Genomic DNA, 18,363 nt, shown 5'->3' with positions numbered 1-18,363 from the left:
GATTGGGGAGCAACACATGATTCCAGCTGGTAAAGGATGGCTTGGCTTTTAGAGGTGGACGACAGGGTGGCATGAATGGTTCCAATTGCTTCAAGGGAGATCACAGCCAGGTAGCTTGTAAAATAATCTCTGGCTAGCCAGAGATCCAACTGCTGAGAGCTCAGCCTAAGTATCTGTATGAGCTCCACATGGGATGGCGGAAGAATCTGATCATAGAACTGTAGAGCTGGAAGACACCACAAGGATCATCTAGCGGCAAGCAAATCCCACCCATGAAATACATGCCCTTTTTAAGGTCCCAACGGGCTTCCCGCAGGCCAGGTGACCGCTCTGGTCCTGTTCTCTATGATCCACGCATCAGATGACCGCTCTGCAACCCATTTCTCTATGACCCTCCCCCCACTTCTTAGTTGCTTCCGCGTCAGGCGGAAGTGGGCGTGGCGCGCATGCGCAGTAGCGAGAACAGCGTTCGCCGCCGATTGACAGGAGCCGGTTTTCGGGCTCTCCCGCGACGATGTCCCGCAAGCAAGCGGCGAAGGCCCGGCCGGGGAAGGCGGAGACGGAACGGAAACGGGACGAGCGAGCGGCTCGGAGGGCGCTGGCGCGCGAAAGGCGGAACCGACCCCAGGCCGAGGGCGAGGGAGGCCTGGCCGGGCAGCTGCAGGCGCTCGGGCTGCGCCTCAGGGAGGTGCCGGGCGACGGGTGAGCCATGCCCCGCCCTCTCAGCTTTGAAACTCCGCCCACCGCAACGACTCCTGCTCGAGAGAGGCAGATCTAAGCTACACCCGCCTACAACCCCCACGCCCCGCCCACAGCCGGCCTCTGCTCGCGAGGGTTCCAAGCCACGGCCTTTGCAGCTGAGGCGCCAGTGGTTGCTTTGTTCCGTCCCTCAACTTTGATGTCTAGAAGCAAACTCCGCCCACTCGCAGTGGCTCCGCCCATACGGCCCAGCAAACGTTCTGAGCCAAGACCCCGTTCCTAATACGTTTCCTTAGCATTGTCAGCTTATTTTCTGGCGTTTTTAAAAGGCCCCTGTGCTTTTATCAAGCTCAAGACAGTCAGGAGTCTGGCATGTAAAGCTTTCCTTCTCTCCATGGTAGGAAGTTGTGGAAAAAAAGCTGCTATTGAATTTCCTTGTTTTCTTTAGATGCATTAAAGGAGCAAGTTGGAAAAGGAAGCAGAATTATACTCCCTGCTCCTTCCCCAAGGCTTGCCATCTTTATCCATTTCTCCCTTATTTATTTATGCAAAGAACCTTTCTCCTGCTTTTTAGCCAAAAAAAGCTTGCAAGAATAGCTTACAGAATGCTCTAAAAAGTTTAAAAGGGAAAAAAAGACTCTCCCTGTTCCCAGGCTGGCAGTCTAAAAAGGTGCAGCCAGTGCTTTTTAATCTGTGGGGACGCATACCCCTAAACATTTTGTGAATTTCTGTACTTTTGTCCATTTATTTTCCCCCGATTTGAACTAGAAAATGGTGACTTTCTTGAGTCAAAATGAGAGTACAGTACAGTACTCCTAAACATTTTTTAAAGAAAAAAAGCACTGGGTGCAGCACAAAAGGAAAATGGATTGGGATAGAGGAGGAAATAAGCAAACCCAGGTATCAGTTCTTAAGTTTAAGGTATTTTTGGGATCCTTAAAAAAGTAGTATGGTGATTATAAACACATAAAAGGAAATGTGAGGATCAGGGACGTATGCTTGGCTAGACAGACATCCAAATCTGTATCGTACTGGAGGGAAAACCTTGTATAGTGTATAGTGTGATTTGAGAATAAAGCTTAGTAAGGCCATGGCACCTGCTTTGCATGCAAAAGGTCCCAGGATCAATACTGGCATCTTCAGGTAGAGCTGAGGGAGACCCCTGTGGAAAATTCTGGAGACCTGCTGCTGCCTATGAGTGTAAAGCTAGATGCACCAGTGGCCTAACTCGGAGTAAGACAGCTTCTTCTGGGCCTGTGTTGATTCAGTGCTGAATTGTTAATAAACCAAGGACCATGATGTTACTCCACCACCCCTTGACAAATCTCCTTCAGACAAACTCAATTGGGCATCATGTCTTCACACAGGAACTGCTTGTTCCGGGCTCTTGGGGACCAGCTTGAAGGTCACTCCCGAGACCACCTCAAACACCGCCAGGAAACTGTGGACTACATGATAAAGCAACGGGAGGACTTTGAGCCTTTTGTGGAGGATGATGTTCCTTTTGAGAAACACGGTGGGTGCCCTTTGTGAGAGGCAGAAGTTGTGCCTACTGCTGCTTTTGAGTGCTGTTCGTCCAAAATACAGGCTGCTAGGCTGCTAAGTGGGATCAGCCAGCGGGAATATGTATTGCCAGAGCCGTCTTTCCTATTGGGCTTACTGGCGCGTTGCGCCAGGTCTCTGGCTTCTCAGGGGCGCCCCAGCGAGTGGAGGAGCTGCGCAGGTTTGCCGACGGCCTCTCCTTTCCCTGCACGCCCGTCAGCTGTGCCCCATCAACCATATGACTGGCGGGCATGCAGCTTGCCTCCCAAGCCCCCGCGGGAGGAGAGCGATCACTGCAGAGGCTTAGGATGGAAACTGCGCCCTGCCAACTATATGACTAGCGGGCTGCAGCTTCCTTCCCAACCCTCCGTGGGAGGAGAGTGATCTCCGCAGAGGCTTGGAAAAGGTCGACAAGTCAACAACTCTGGGAAACGGGGTGCCGGAGGTATCTTTGCACCACGGCACCAGATATGCTTAAGACAGCCCTGTGTATTGCACTGGTTCTAAGCTCTGTTCAAAGTGCTGGTGCTTATATTTAAAGCTTTTCCATTGCAGGGGTGGCTAACCTGTGACCCTCAGAGGGTGCTGGACTGCAATTCCTGGCATCCCTGACGCTTGCTTGGGCCTGATGGGAGTTAGCCACTCCTGCTTTATGGCTTGGCATCAGGGTCTGAATGTTGAGGTCACATTCAAAACCTAGAAAGGTTGCCTAGGACAACTCTGTTTTTATTTTCCCAGGCATTTAGTTTAATATATATTCTCTTATTGTGCTCTTATGTTTGTCTCGCCCTGCTGTGCTACTACTGTTGTTGCTGTTGAACTATTAAAAATGCTTGTCTAACTCCGCCTTCCTCACCTTGCCACTTTCCAAATATTTGGATTATAATTTCCACAGTTGCTGTCTGGGGCCGCTGAGAATCTTCCAAAACATCTGGAAGATGGCAAGTTAAGGAAGCCTGTTTGAATTGTGGGACTTGTGTACAATACTAGGGCTGCAATAATTCTGGGGATCTCAAAGGCAGAATTGATGAAAGGGGGGAATTTCTGAAAGGCGGTGGTTTGTCCTGGCAAGTCAATTGAAAAACGTTGGTTTTTTGGCGTTTTTGTAAGAAAAAGCTCAACAACTTTGGGGTTTGTCTAAAAAAAGCTAGACGCTCAATATCTCTTGGGGTTTTTACTTTTTGAAATATGGCAACCCTATACAATACATACCAACACTTGGAGGCCTTTGGAAGAAAAAATGTGTGTACTCCAATGCATTGCATCAGAATAAGTCTCAGCCTACATTCACATTCTATCATTATAGGAGAACCATTAATATTTCCACACATAGTCATAAACTCTTTCAGAGTCCCATATTTGCTTTAAATTGGGAGTGAATGTTGTCAGTGACACAGGTTTATAGATAAAACATCTCCATGTACCCCATCAAGAGCTGAATGGGATCCTGCAGGTCTTGGCTGCCTGGCATTACTCCAAGTGACTGTCCCTTTGGCAACTTCACTTGTCCTTCTCAAAGGGTCTTTTGTTCTGTGCTGTTGCCATTGCCTTATCTGTGTAGCATCTTTCTTTTATTTGCTTTTTGTCCTCCTTCAATGTACATTTCATTTCTTCTCCTCTCTTCTTAACTTTTCCAGTTGCCAATTTGGCACAGCCTGGAACTTTTGCTGGCAACGATGCCATTGTAGCCTTTGCAAAGAACAATCAAGTCAATGTTGTCATCCACCAGCTCAATGCCCCTCTGTGGCAGGTAAGCCTCAAAACACTCAATTTGTCATAATGTGCCATTACTCTGGTTAATATATAGTTTTCCTCCTGTTGCAGTACGGCTAACAATAATTTTCCAAATTTGGAGAATGAGGGGCAGTCCCTTTCCTATGCAAAATAGGCATCTAGATTAGATTAATTCAGTGCACCCCACATAGGCCTGTCTATGACAACTTGTTTGGAATTGTGGCTGGTACAAAATGTTACAAATATTACATTGGAATAATGTCACCATTCATATTTCCTTTGGTCCTGAAATCCTCTGCCATACTTATAAGCTGGGCTTCAGTCTCTCCAAATTTGGGCTTTCCTTTTATTGGTATTTCTGACACAGCTGACCCATGAAACGCATCCTTGCTAAGGATCTTGGTGCTGGATGGGGGAACTGGCAGAAGGGAGTTCTTCTTGGTAGAGTTATGAGAGGCTTGTGGGCCTACCCTTCACTGAGCTAGATAGATGGAAACTGTAAAACCAATAAATCACATGAATCCACACTGGAAATGGCAAGCACTTGTCTCAGTAAAGGCATTGCTTCTTTTGGAGGAAGCTGAATGCTCTTGAAAGCATCCAGATTTAAAGCCCCACTTGTACCAATCTCTCATCATGCATCTGCCCCGACCCACTCTTCTTTCTCAGATTCGTGGAACAGACAAAAGCAACGCTCGAGAGCTGCACATTGCATATAGATATGGAGAGCACTATGACAGCGTCCGGAAGATTAATGACAACTCTGAGGCTCCTGCCCGGCTACAGACGGAGGTTGGTTCTGGGCCCTGCTAGGTACTCTCTGGAGGTGTTCCTGGGATGGGGTCTTCTCTTTTTGCTGAGCAGTGGATGCTTAGCTTGGCAATACAGTGATGCTGTAAAAGCAATGCATTTTAACAGATTTCATACCCTGTTAAACAGATGTTGTGGAATGGATCAAGCGGGGGGGGGGGAGCCTATGATTTAATTATTCAAGCTGGGTAAGATAAGGGTTTAGGAAGGATACCTAGCTCAGCTGTAGAGCACTTGTTTGGCATGCAGAAGGAGCAGGTGTAGTTCCTGGCAACTCCAGCTAAAAAAGGATCTCTGATAGCGGGTACCAGGTACTCTGACCCACTGTCAAAGGTGAATTGATACTCTCCCTGAAGCGTGTGGCTGCTTAGTTTCACACAGTGCTGCAACCATCTTCTGATCATTTAGCCCGTTTCCTGGTGATTTTTCCTTCCAGAAACTGCTGGGCAGGTGGGAATAATTCTGGCTTCCAATTGAAATTGTGGAAGACACACATTGACCGACACTCCCTTTCTCTCACTCACATACACTTCCATGTGCAGAAGCCTCTGGGGAGTCCTTGAGCAGCTGTGCATGGCTCTTTCCCACCTGGGTGCTCTCTTGTCTGCCTGCTGAGGGACCGATTACCTCGGAAAGGCACTGGGTTTATTTATTTGTGTATATATTTGTAAACCATTTTGGTTTACAAAATGTAAGCCAATTCTGGGTTACAAATTTTTTGTAAACCATTTTGTTTTATTTGTGTATTTCTGTAAACCATTTTGTTTTATTTGTGTATTTCTGTAAACCATTTTGTAAGCCATATTTTCCAAACCATTTTATTTGAATAGTGGCCTATAAATATTTTCAGTGGAATAAATGACAGGCCTTGCTCACACGATCCACCCGTGCCCCCCCCCATGACATAGGATGACATATTGCAATGCCTTCCTGTCATTCCAGATGTTGTGCAGAAACGAATGTAATAAAAAAGAGAAGGAGGAAGCAGAATCAGAAGAGGAAGTCCAAGACGAAATTGAGGATGCTGTCCAGAAAGTGCGGAATGCAACCGGCTGCCTGGTGAGCCTGTGCCATTCCTTTGCTTGGGGAAATGCTGGTGGAGGTGCCTCTCAGGCAGTGAGGGGTGGGAAGCCCAAGGCCCCCCAGATGGTGATGATAATGGAATTGAGCTCCCATCAGTCCCAGTAGTCCCATCAGTAGTCAGGGATGATTAAAGTTGTCCCTTGACAGTGTCTGGAGGTCCACAGATTTCCTTCTCTTGCTGTAAGACGGGTGGAACCTCAGCCCCGGGAGCTAAATGTGCCCCTAGTTGGCACTAGGCTAAGCCCCCTCTCCCCTAGCTGCAGCCCTCATCTGCCATACGTCGTTCCCTCCTTAAGTGTTTCTTCCTGCTAGAATATGTTCTTGAACTCTGAGAACGCCTCTTGGTTGCCTGGGTGTATAATACAGAGAGTTATGTGTGGAAACAAGCCTGCTGTACAACGGTAAAATTCACTGTCTATCTGGCACATGTTGTTTGCTTTTCAGGATTCTGATTTAATCATCCGGATCCTTGAAACGGAGGACTACAATATCGATTCTGCAATATTTGTTGTGTGTCAGATAAATGAAGTGAAAAGGCTCCGTGAGTAATGGGTTGCTCTTACCACACAATTACCAATTACAGTGGTGCCTCGCAAGACGAAATTAATTCGTTCCGCGAGTCTTTTCGTCTTGTGATGTTTTTCGTCTTGCGAAGCATGGTCCGTCACAACTGCGCCTCTTCAAGCGGCTTTAAGAAAAAAGCGAACAAACTCGCAAGACGTTTTCGTCTTGCAAAGCAAGCCCATAGGGAAAATCGTCTTGCGAAGCAACGCAAAAACCGAAAAACCCTTTCGTCTTGCGCGTTTTTTGTGTTGCGAGGCATTCGTCTTGCGAGGCACCTCTGTACAGTAAAGCAGCCCGTTTGAAATAAAGGAGGGAAGCAACATGGAAGCAGGACCCCCCCCCCCAAATTCCTGCATTGCAGAGGTTTGGATTTGATGGCCCTTGGCGTCCTTTCCAACTCTACAATTCCCACAGTCTTCCATTGTGTGCACAGCATCTTCCTGATAGGTTAACTAAGGGAGAATTATGAGGCAGGTGCATGAATCTCACCTGTCAGACATGCCCTGCCACTTGAGAGATGGAATAGATATGGAGGGATAAGGACCTAAAAAGAGCCTGGGTGCTGGATCAGGCCAAAGGGAGTCCATCTAGTCCGGGGGTGGACTTCGATCTTTCAAATTTCAGTGGTGCCCTGTGTGAGGCCAAAATTTCATGCCTCCTGCCTCTTAGCTTCCTTTCTGTTCAATTCACTACATCATAGTTGCGACACCTTGTAGTGCCCCTTAGGCTTGATCCCCAGTGTAGCAGTACTGGTCACACTGTTCTAATTCCACCTCTGTCTAGTCCACCATCCTATTCTCACAGGGGCCAACCAGATGACTGTAGGAAACTGGCAAGCTGGAGCACTCTGCCCTCTTGTAGTTTCCAGCAATGGCTGCTATTCAGAGACATGCTGCCTCTGATAGTGGAGGGAGAACGTAGCCATGCTGGCTAGTAGCTACTGATAGCCCTACTTGTCTAGAGCTGCCCAAGTTGGTGTCTGCCACAACCGCCTCTGGCAGGTGGGGGTGGGGGTGTACTTATCTCTCCCACCTCCTTGCTGCTTCCCATTTACAGACACCCTGTTCCAGGCAGCTACACGACCAGGAAAAAAACCCACCTGGGGGGGAACCACTTGCAGGATGGAATGGATGGATGGGAGACAGGCTGGCTTAAGCCTTCTGTTTGCTGGTTCTCCCTTGCTACCCTTTCCTCCCCTCTGCCACTCCACAATAATGGCCCACTCCATTGCATCTTCTAGAATCAGTATTGTGGAATGGGGAGGGACCCCAAGGGCAATCTAGTCCACCCCCTTGGCCCGGGATGGGTCTCTGACAATTCACTGTCCCTCTCCTAGATGCTGAGAAAGCCCAGGAAGCCCAGGAGACAAACCGACCGAAACTGCATCCCAAGCCAGCCCTGTGGGAAGAGAATGGAAGTGGCACTAGGATTTTTGGGAGCCAGGAAATAGAAAACAACAAGCCCCAAATGAGCTCGCTGGAAGGAAACCAAGCCAGTAAAAAGCAGGCACCAAAGGTATCTTGAAGCGGAGGGGGAGGAGGGAGTTCTGTGGGAGCCTTGAGGTTTCCCCCTGCCTTGCAGTGGTACTTTTAATGGGGGATTCCACAGAGGAATCTGCCTGGATGGTGTCAGAGTCACATCCCAGGCAGAAATTCTGAGATCTGCTCTCTCCCGACTTGTCCTCCCAGCATTGCCATCCAGCTCCTTGTCCAGACACTGCACTCAGGCTTGTGGTGGTATCACTTTAAAAAATATCCCTACAGTGCATGTGCTTCATCCAAAACAGCCTTCCCCGACCTTGTGTCCTTCAGGTTCATAACTGGTGGGAATTGTACTCAAAACTGCCTGCAGGGCATTAGGTTGGGGAAGGGTGATCTTTAAAACTGCAGCCTTGCCAAATCAGTCATTCCCTTAATTCCTTTTGTCCCGATTTGTGAATCCAGATAGGATCTGGTCTGGACCTGTTCATAGCATTCTAACTTTCCTCCAGTTCCCAACCCTGGTGTCCTTCTTGCATGGCGTTATAATTGTTAACTGCAACAGCTTGGAAACTGTCTGGCTTTCTGAGTGCTGTGTTGAGCTACCGATCAGCACAAATTGCCATGAATCGGTCTGGGACAGCCTAATTTGCTCCAGAGCGATTTGTTGCTTCTTCCATCCAATCTGAACAGGGAAAAATTGGCCTAATTCATTTCTGGATTTGGCCAAAGCTGTTGCACAGCCCTAGTTCCCACAGAATGATTGAAGCAGCTCCTGTCATTTTGTTATTTGCTTGTTGTGCTGCCACTCTCTCCTGCTCATCCATGACAATGGCAAAGTCCATCCCTTTCTTGATGTCCCCTTTGTTTAGGCCTTGGTCCCTGCCTTCTTTTGACACTTGCACCCCCAGACTCTGCTACCTAGGGGATCCCTCTAAATCACAGTCCTCCTCCTTCAGTGCTTTGCTAATTCTCCCCTCCGGCAGGTGTCCAACAGGCAGGAGAAGAAGCAACAGCGACTGGAGAAGAAGCGAAGGCAGGAAGACAGACACCGGCAGAAAGTCCTAGGAAGCAAGAGCAACCTCTCAGACAATAATAAGAACGCCATGGAGTCTGAGTCGCAGGTCACCCTGGTGAAGACCATTGCGGCTCTCAACATCTGACTTAAAGGTGTTTCCCCATTTCTGATGTGCGTGGGAAAATGAAACTCTGGCTGCTGAACTTTGCACCCCAAAAGTACCTTCTTCAGAGCAAACATTTCGCCCCTGTCTGTCTTTGTGAACAGGGGTGTCTGCTATGCTGTTTAACTGACAGTTAAACAATTCTTCAGTTGTGTACAAGAACACTGGTGTGGGATGGCTGAGCAGTTCCTGTGCTGGAGCCTGGACAACAGAGGCCTTAGGGGTGGAATCCCCAATCATGGATCCTCTCGCTGCAGAGCTCATGGAATTTGCTCCGGAATCTTCCATGGCCACTTCCCAATTTGTCTTATTTTCAGTGATCCCCGCCTGCAGGAGAGTTAAAGGGTTTCTTTGCTCAGGAACACACCTTCTTTTTGGCAAAGTCAGCAGGGAAAAAAGAAAACTGCTTCTGACTTACATCCCAAAGTGAAAACTTATCTACCAAAGTTGGTACTGAGCCTGTTAGTTTGTTGCTTTCTCCTCCCAATCCTACTCCCCATGGCAATATTGTTAAATTCTAGACAATGATCAATCGTGCACTTTAGCCTACGGAAATGATGGTGGCTTGTTTCTGGGTGTGTGTGTGGTGGGTTGTGTGCATAGTAGCAAATTCTATACAGACAGGCCGATAGTGTAGAGAAACTTTTCCTATCTGCGGCAGGGTTTGTTTGATCAATTACTCACTTGCACCCCTAGCAGGAATAGGCCACAATTGTGTCACACCACTGGTTGGGCAGCTGTCCACCATTACAGACTTGTAGGGGAAGGACCAGATCTCATCTTGTGCCTGCCCTTGTGGGATTCTTAGTCCTGCCGCACTTATGCAGGGAGATGGGCTCCTCCTGTGGGGGTGGGCAAATCAGAGTATGAAGTGGTTGAGCAGCGCTACCTAAGTTGGATTTCAACTGTGGCCACTTCACCAACAATGGGGAGGAAATGGACAGGCCCCATCCTTGCCAGCTTACTCGTATGTGATGCAAACAAGGCTGATCCAAAGTGTACTTTCATCTTGAACATTGGCGGTTTTGTTTCCTTGTGAATGTCATGGCCTTCATCCAAAGACACTTGGTACTCAAAGAATTACTTCTTTATCATGTTAAAATTTATAGACCCAAGAAATTATACTGGCAAACTTCCAAGGGACACTTGTTCCTTAATTTTGTTCGCTAAAAAACCCCCATTTTCCTCCCTAAAGAGTTCTATTATAGTTGGGTTTTTTTAAAAGGCTAATTCAGCAGATATTACAGGGAAGGGGAAGCTACCCCCCGCCCGCAATCCCACCAGCTGCTTTTGGATTCCAATCCTTGTCATCTCTGGCCAGTTCCTAGGCTGACTGGAGTGGAACAGGGTTTGTGTGATTTCAATATGTATATTCTGCAGTTGCCATAAAGAGTGGGTTTAGTGTGCCTAAATTGGTTGATTAGGAAGGCAAAATTTGGATGGAAGCAACTTTTTTATCCTAGTGCTGCAACAGTTGGAAAATGTGGCACTTGCCTAATGGCGGTTTGGAAACAGGGTTCTGGTGCTTCTGATACTTATAAGCCAAAGGGTGGATTTAGCCAACGCATACTAAAAAATGTCATTCAACTAAAAAAGGGCAGAGGGAAAGCTTAGGACCACTGGGAGTGGCATGATGCAAGCTGCTAGTGCAGCCTTGGCCACTTGGGAGCTGTTAGTCCAATATACCTGGAGGGCAGCAATTTGGCCAAGACTGCTGTAAAGGCAGTGGTTGCCCCTGCCCTTAGAACGGAAGCTGATGCCAGAGCTGTCAATCATGCCTCTCAGCAGGCTAGGCTGACAGGACAGTTTGGTGAAGGTTCTCCTTACAGTTAGTTCTATGATGCCAACAATCTGGACAGCTGTTCAGCAACCCCAAGAACTTTTCCTCTCGGTGACATCAAGTAATGACAGTCCTCTTCGTTCTGGAAAAGAGAGCCATAGCAGAGATCCAGGTTTGAGGTTGTAAATATGTTTGGTGGATAATGGACAGGATAAAAGTTCTGCATCTTTGTGGTTATCAAAATAAAATTGGCCTTGTTGGGGCTATCAACCAGTTAAAACAGCCACGTTTCCCTTTTACAAGCCTGTGGTTATTCCTGGCAGTGGCCCACAGCCCAAGAGCAGGTCTTGCGCTGGCATTCAGGATTGCATGTGCCACTGCTTTCCCCAGCATGCACAGATTGTATGCCCACTCTTGTCCCACCCACTTTTGCCTCTGGCCCCGACTGCCATTGGCACATGAAACACTTGCCTCAGCAGGAAAGTTCAAGGGGCAAAAAAATAAAATCTGAACCTAAGGGAAAGCAGCGCTAAAAACCAGCAATAAAAGCAGTTAAAGCACCAAAGGCAGGGATAAAAATCAGAGTTTTATGTGGTGCAGAAAAAGACGGCTGCTGAGTGCCTCTGGGAAGAATTTTCCACTCAGAGGCTTAACATTGTCAAGGCCCTAATATTCTCTTTGCTTGTATTCTTATTTCTTATTACATTTATATCTCCCCTTTTCCTCCTATATGATTACAACCCACATGATTTCCCCTCCCTCACTTTATTCCCATGACACTCCTGTGGAGAGAGTGTGACTGACCTGAGGTCATCCAGGGAGCTTCATGGCTGAGTGAGGATTTGAACCATGGTCTCCAAGTCCTGGTCTGGCACTCTAGTCACTAAACCACCCTGACATACACACACACACACACACACACACACACACTTGCCACATGTAGTGGAGTGGTTTGCCTCTGGGTAATCCTGAAGATAGCAGAGTGTTTGACCCATATCTTGGAAGAACAGGGGCAGCAAGGCCTTTGTGTTCCCCAAGCAAAAACGTGTTGGACACATCAGGCAGTTTAGCCCACCTTGCAGTATAATCTGAGATTTATCAAATTCCAATGCCAACTGAAATGCAAGAATTTGCAAAGGATATGTCCATTTGAAGGATGAGCAAAACACCATAGCTTCTTTTGAGTACGTATATTTGGGATCTGTTTACGAAATCATAAGCCAAGATCAACATTGTCCTGAACTAACCTTACCTGCAAACATCTGGTGAACTCAGCCAAGTGGAGCAAACATTTCAGGGCTCTAGAAATAATATTCGCTGCCTGCAGTGTTTGGCGCATATCTTTCCTCCTGGGAGCAGATCCCTTATTTAACCTGTTTGGGCTTGATAAATATTTGGTCTTGACATTTGCTCAGCCTTTGAGGCAGGGCAGCAAATCCCACGAGTATTCATGCTACTTAATGCCCACTTTGGGATGACAGATGAGACTCCGCTTGTCAGTAGTGCCTGCTCTTCATCTGCTTGCACTGGAGTCTCTAGCTGGATACTTTTTGGTTCTCGTGGGAACTGCTTGTCCATGCCTTCACTGGTTACATGTGACAAACTCTCAGTGGTAAAACTGCCTTCATCTGTGGAGGCAGAGTACAGTATAGTTATTGTGGTTAGTAGCCCTAAAGCCCTACCTTGCTCTTCATTGTGCTGAACCTCTTCTCTCCTTGCTATTTTCTTTTCCTTAAATGCAGGGAAAGCATTCAGAAAGGTACCTCCCAACTGCAGTTCAAAGTAGTGTAGCTCAGTCCTACAAACATTCTTCTGTATGTGTCAGACGAGCTGAGATTCCATTGCAGCTTTGTTCACCCCCCAAATACTCTGTTCCGGTTTGGGAAATTATGGAGGAGACCATGAATTCCATGTTATTTGTTTTTATTTACTCATGTCTGCAGCTTCTCAACTGCCCATCATCCAGTATAGATCTCAGGGTGGCTTACAAGCATTTCTAAGAACAAACAATGATGAATGATCATTAAGTCACTTGAAAAACGAGTTTGGGGTTGAGGCCGGATCAGGTGGTAGGGTCAATTCCAAGTCTGAGGGGGCCGCACTTGAGGTGGAGAAGCTGTCCTTGAAATTTCCAACAATGCCCTGGAGTGACACGACACTAAGGGCATTGTGGGAAATAAAAATGGCAAGCGCCTGCCAGACCAAGTTGCCAGGTACTGGAGGCCCAGGAGAGGTAGGAGTGGTGCAGCCTGCCCAGTTGTTGAGGCCCCCACGGCATCTCAAGTGTGTCAGGTGATGACAATGGCGCTGCAAGGTTGACTCTAAGAAATGATGGGATGAAATAAACATTGAGCAAGAGGATATGTTTAACTGCACCACCTTCAGGAAGGCAGTTGAGAAAGCCGCCTTTCCGGGATCCTAGCAAGGAGGCGTGGGGCCTCTGCATAGAATGTTTAGGTAAAAGGCATATTTGATGTGATAGGCGGCTTTTTGGAAACAGAAGCTGGCTACTCTATCACACTCGCAGGTCATCTTCTGGCACATTGTCCTTCCACCTGGAAGACAAAAGAGCCAAAAGTTGAGATAGATCTGCACATCCCAGGAGTGGGACTTACCCACTTGTCTCTTACTGTTTCCAACTGTGCCCCCTTGGCCTCAACATACCTTTTCCCAGAGAGCCAAGAGCTCATTGCTGTCAGGAGTGAGCCAGCAGTAAATAACACACAGCAAGAAAAGTTAACTTTTAATTAGAAAATCAGGATCTGCACAGGGATGCCAGGCCTAATGAGCACAGCAACAGGTCTTGCTCCTATGAGGCCGTTGTGGAGACTGAAAGTCCCTGCCATCCACAGCTGCCTAAGTCTCCTCCTCTCCAGGGTTTCCCCCCAAGCAATCTGAGACTCTGCCAGTGTGCCTGCCTTTGCTCCTCTCACTTTGTGCCTCTCCTGGTCCTGGAAGACCAGAGAGGAGAGGAACTTGTCACAGCAGCAGGAGGAAACACCCGTGCTTCTTCACCAGCCTGGCTCCTCTCTGCCTATTGGCCTCCCTCATCCCCTTCTCCTGCTGCAGCTTTTAGCTCTGATTCTGGACTGCTCTCTGCCGCAGACTCCCCCTGCTCACTAAGCCCCGTTACCTCTTCAGTTTTTGACACTTCCTCTTCCCAGTCATCTCCCTCTGACAACTCATCATTGTCCCACCACCAATCCCCTGGCTCTGAGCTTTCTTCCCCTGGGGGTTCCCCAGCTGGTACCTCCCAACATTCCTCTGCATCCAACCAGTCTGTGACAATTGCACTTTAGACATACCCATGACTTCTGCCCATACACTGAAAAGCCTCCACATCCTTGTTGACTTTGTGCCTGCATGTTTGCTTTTTGCTTGCTTGCTTTAGTTACCTTATTTAGTTAACTTCCTAATTCTTTGCCACACCTTTCCTTGAAGCAGGGAGGTGGGGAATCCTTTTCAGCTTGGCAGTCAGCTTCTAACAGCCGGCAGAGAAGCCCAGGAGTGAATTGGTTTTCTTACCCATCTCTAGCTCTCATCCAAGTATCTGCAGCCACCCCAAACATACTCCATGTTCACACATACCACACACGATTCTGCTCTTCCCGACAAAGTAGGTATAAAGCTCTAGTTTGGGTTTGCAACCCAGTTTTTCCATCTTTCCATAGCAACAATCGTGGGTATGGCAGCACCTGGAAGCAGCACAGATCAAATTGATTACTTCAAGCAAGAAGGAAGACAATTAAGACAGAGAGATTAGGTACATTATTATTCACACTGCAGAGGGTTTTTTGGGGGGTGGGATCAGTCTGGATGATGCCCCCATAATCCAGACTGATTTTCACAGAGGATGTGGCAGGTGTGGCGCTCATCTCGCTTTTCAGGCCAAGGGAGCCGGCGTTTGTCCATAGACAGCTTTCTGGGTCATGTGGCCAGCATGACTAAACCACTACTGGAGCACGGAGGACCGTGACAGAAGCCAGAGCACACCAAAACGCAGCAACAGTACCTATTTATCTACTTGCACGGGTGTGTTTTTGAACTGCTAGGTTGGCAGAAGCTAGGGCAGAGCAACGGGAGCTCATCCCATCGTGGGGATTCGAACCCCCAAACTACCGATCAACAAGCCCAAGAGGCTTAGTGGTTTAGCCCACAGCACCACCTGCTCCAACAATTGGGAAACACTGGTCTGTGGGCACTCCAATTGGAGAACAGCCTTTACCAAAGGTGTCATGGACTTTGAAGATGCTCGAACTCAGGACAAAAGGGAGAAATGAGCAAAGAGGAAGGCACACTTGGCAATCCCTCACCATGATCAACTCTAGCCCAGAAACCTATGTCCCCACTGTGGAAGGATGTGTGGATCCAGAATTGGCCTCCACAGTCACTTAACTCACTGTTAAGACAATCTTACTTAGTTATGAGTGATTGCCAAACAAGAAGAAAACTTAAGAGTCCTCATCAGCATCCCCAAAGCATGAATTGGCGGCAAGTGCTGCAATTTCCCCACAAATGATGCATTTTGGTATGCTATTTCCACCAATATATGTATATTTATGCATACTCCCCCATGCATATTTGAATGCATTACTAGTATGAAGGACGGCACTGCAAATTTGGTCAAAGTGCAAATTTCAAAATGGCTGCATTTCCGTTTGTGTTTCATTTCAGGGAGTGCAAATTAGGTAGGTTTGCCTTTAAATGCAAAGAACGGAATCCCATTTCTCCCTCACCCCTTGTTCTCAGTGAGAGTCCCGCTCACCAGTCAGTTTCATCCATGGGCTTTCTGGATCCTCCAAGTCCACAGTAACATCCGTACCCATTGTAAAAGAGAGAGGGCAGCCTTCCCGTCATCTGACGGACCATATCTGCAAACTGGATCAGGTTGCTGCTTCCTAAGGAGAGAGCTGGAAGCAAGAAGCCTGCCTGAGAACCTAAGAAGAACCTTTAGCCAAATCAGGCCAAAGGGGGTCCATCTAACCAGCATCCTGTTCTCACAGTGGCCAGGCAGATGCCCCAATGGGAAACTGACATCCAAGCTGGTGGCCAAGACTGCTTCCTGTTGGAAGGAGTTCTGTGGTTTAACACTGTGCTGCATGAAGAGCTTTCTTTTATCTGTCCCAAATCTGTCCCAAATTCTTTTTGTCTTTTATCTGTCCCAAATTCTTTTATCTGTCCCAACTTCCAGCTTCACCATTCTGGTGTTAGGAGAGAAGGAGGAAAACTTTTCTCTATCCGCTTTCCTCTTGCCATGCAAAATTGTATATGCTTCCATCATGTCATGTACCACTCGCTTTGTCTCTGAACTAAGAAGTCCCAAGCGCTGCAACCGTTCCTCATAGGGAAGGGAAATCCCAGTGCTCCTGTTTTGTTGCATTGCTCAGCCTGAACTTTTCATGGATTGAAAGCAGAGCTTTGCAGAATTTCTGGCCCACCTAAAGGAGCTTAAAACGACAAGGGCTTGCCAGTCACAAAATGGCATTGAAAGGGTGTGGGGGTGATGTTTTTGGCTCATCAGCTGGCAATGAGCAACATCCCTATCTAAACCCTCTTTTGGAAATAGCATACACACAAGCTCAAAAATCACGCATCACCTACACCACAGTGATTTCCTTGAGGCAGGGAGTTCCATTGTTCAGCTTTCATCAAACTAAGCGCAGACATTAGCTCTGGAACTATTTTCATTTCCCTTCACTACTTCAGGCAGAATTGGGTGATCTGGTTTTAGAAGGATTTTTCATCTCAGGTTTGCCACCCTGAAAATTCTTTTTACTGATCTTCTGTCAGTTCTTCTCCCTGACCCCCATACATTTAATTTGCATTTTCTTCCCCTAACTTTTCTTTCATCACCCCTCCCTGGTTCCTTTTAGGTTCATGTCTTCCTCCTATAATGCGGAGAAGCCCTACAGTTTCATGAATGCTGGTCTACAGTCTAACCACTTGCTAAAACCTACAGAAGAATAGCACACATGAGAATAGTTCATGTCATTACAAGTATAGTGCCTATCATTGAAAATAACATACATGAAAGAGCAATGGCAAGAAAAGTTGATGGAATACACTGAAATGATGAAGCTAACTGAGAGACTCAAAGATAAGGACAACAACGACTTCAAAAAAGATTGGGAACCTATTATGATATATACACAGAAACAATGCATTGAAATGAACTCACTTGCAGGATTCGAGTAATACACTTACAATGGACAAATATAAATAGTAAATAGAAAAATGAAGTTAAAATGTTAAGAGCAGATTGATGAGGTACAACTTTAATTTTAGTACATAAGGCATATAAAATTATAAGCAGAAGAAATAAAAATGCTATAAACCAGAAAGGGAAGCTGGGGAAAGTTAGGGGGTGGGTGTTAACTGAAAATATAATTTGAATTTTTGATTATGCTAAAACTTGTTGTAAAATCTTAATAAAAATAATTTTAAAAAGAAAAGAAAATAACAAGTGAGAATCTTGGTTGCTAAAATGTTAAAACAGACCAATGCAACTCTTCTTCTGTACTGAGGTATTAGAAAATTTAGATTTGGCATCCTTTAGACATGCGACTGTCTTGAACATGCACTTACCACACAGGAGAAGTAGAAGGACCCCAAGCGAACACCCCATCTTTGCACGGTTTGTCCAAATCAGTAGAATGAAATGAATGTTCCTTAGAATAGGACAGAAGAAGTCAGGAAGTTGCAAGCTACAGTATACCATATATACACACATGCACTCTTTCACACACATACACTCAGGCTATTGTTCTGTGCCAGTTCACTCCATAGCCTTAGGAAAGGATATACCAATATTGACAGTTCTCACTAAGGGCCCTTGAGTACATGAAGGCGTTCCCGGGACGTGCCCATCCATAGAGGCAAACTAGTCCCCAAATTCCAGGGACACTTGTCACAGCTACGGTGGTGAGAGATGCGGTGAAGCTCCTTTTTGAGGTGGCGTGGTCCTCCCCCAAGAAGATCTCAGAGGACCCAGCTGAGAGTCTTCAGATCCTCACTGGGGCCTACCGGGGTGTACTCACACACTTCAACATGGGTTGGGAAGTGTTCCTGATCATTCCGTTGCAGCCTACCTCACTGGATGCAGCAGAGGCTCTATGCTAGATTCCCACCGGGTTTGTCACTGCTTCTTAACAGGAGGAGGAGGAGGACTGAGGCGGTGAGGAGGACAGTGCACTGCAAACACACTAGCAAGGAGTGCAGGAACTGGCTCTGTTGGTGCATTTTTAAGACAATGACCTCCCGCCTCCTCTCTGAATCTGCCATTTGGTGCCTGACATGAATTATGTGCAAAGAATTATGTGTAAAGATTCTATCTTCCTGGTTTCTGATTTTCCTGGTCAACTTTAATAAGGAATGGGAAAAATTTGCAAGTTACCTAAGAGAACACTGCAAACAATTAAAAACTTTGGCAGGATTTTAGTAACACTTGTAAATGTATTAAAGGTAAAAATTGTTGTTGTTGTTGTTTTGAAAA

At 46.8% G+C, this 18,363-nt stretch overlaps 2 protein-coding genes across 2 annotated transcripts; one reads left to right on the top strand and one right to left on the bottom strand.

The window, feature by feature from the left end:
- The first annotated feature begins 437 nt into the window (after positions 1 to 437).
- Positions 438 to 11,153, top strand: OTUD3 (OTU deubiquitinase 3). The gene is made up of 8 exons (XM_053400346.1): positions 438 to 702; positions 2,067 to 2,215; positions 3,879 to 3,991; positions 4,645 to 4,767; positions 5,728 to 5,844; positions 6,313 to 6,409; positions 7,769 to 7,947; positions 8,897 to 11,153. The coding sequence occupies exons 1-8, from the start codon at positions 515 to 517 to the stop codon at positions 9,071 to 9,073; spliced, it is 1,143 nt and encodes a 380-aa protein (XP_053256321.1). The 5' UTR covers positions 438 to 514; the 3' UTR covers positions 9,074 to 11,153.
- A 1,624-nt stretch (positions 11,154 to 12,777) lies between these two features.
- Positions 12,778 to 17,865, bottom strand: LOC128419540 (group IIE secretory phospholipase A2-like). Its single transcript, XM_053400356.1, has 4 exons — positions 17,457 to 17,865; positions 15,637 to 15,781; positions 14,460 to 14,566; positions 12,778 to 13,426 (listed from the first exon to the last, which is right to left on the bottom strand). The coding sequence occupies exons 1-4, from the start codon at positions 17,617 to 17,619 to the stop codon at positions 13,290 to 13,292; spliced, it is 552 nt and encodes a 183-aa protein (XP_053256331.1). The 5' UTR covers positions 17,620 to 17,865; the 3' UTR covers positions 12,778 to 13,289.
- Between the last annotated feature and the right edge of the window lie 498 nt (positions 17,866 to 18,363).

Source organism: Podarcis raffonei, chromosome 8, assembly GCF_027172205.1.
Source record: "Podarcis raffonei isolate rPodRaf1 chromosome 8, rPodRaf1.pri, whole genome shotgun sequence".
In the NCBI taxonomy this organism is placed as follows: Eukaryota; Metazoa; Chordata; class Lepidosauria; order Squamata; family Lacertidae; genus Podarcis; species Podarcis raffonei.
This window is presented reverse-complemented; position numbering and strand designations above follow the sequence as displayed.

Coding starts and splice junctions, on each gene's coding strand:
- LOC128419540 (XM_053400356.1), bottom strand. CDS start 17,619: ATGTGTGTGAAAGAGTGCATGTGTGTATATATGGTATACTGTAGCTTG. Junction 15,782..17,456: donor CCTTCTACTTCTCCTGTGTG/GTAAGTGCATGT, acceptor TCTTGCTTCCAG/CTCTCTCCTTAGGAAGCAGC. Junction 13,427..14,459: donor GAAGAGCAGAATCGTGTGTG/GTATGTGTGAAC, acceptor TTTGTCTTCCAG/GTGGAAGGACAATGTGCCAG.
- OTUD3 (XM_053400346.1), top strand. CDS start 515: ATGTCCCGCAAGCAAGCGGCGAAGGCCCGGCCGGGGAAGGCGGAGACG. Junction 4,768..5,727: donor CTGCCCGGCTACAGACGGAG/GTTGGTTCTGGG, acceptor CTGTCATTCCAG/ATGTTGTGCAGAAACGAATG. Junction 7,948..8,896: donor GTAAAAAGCAGGCACCAAAG/GTATCTTGAAGC, acceptor CCCCTCCGGCAG/GTGTCCAACAGGCAGGAGAA.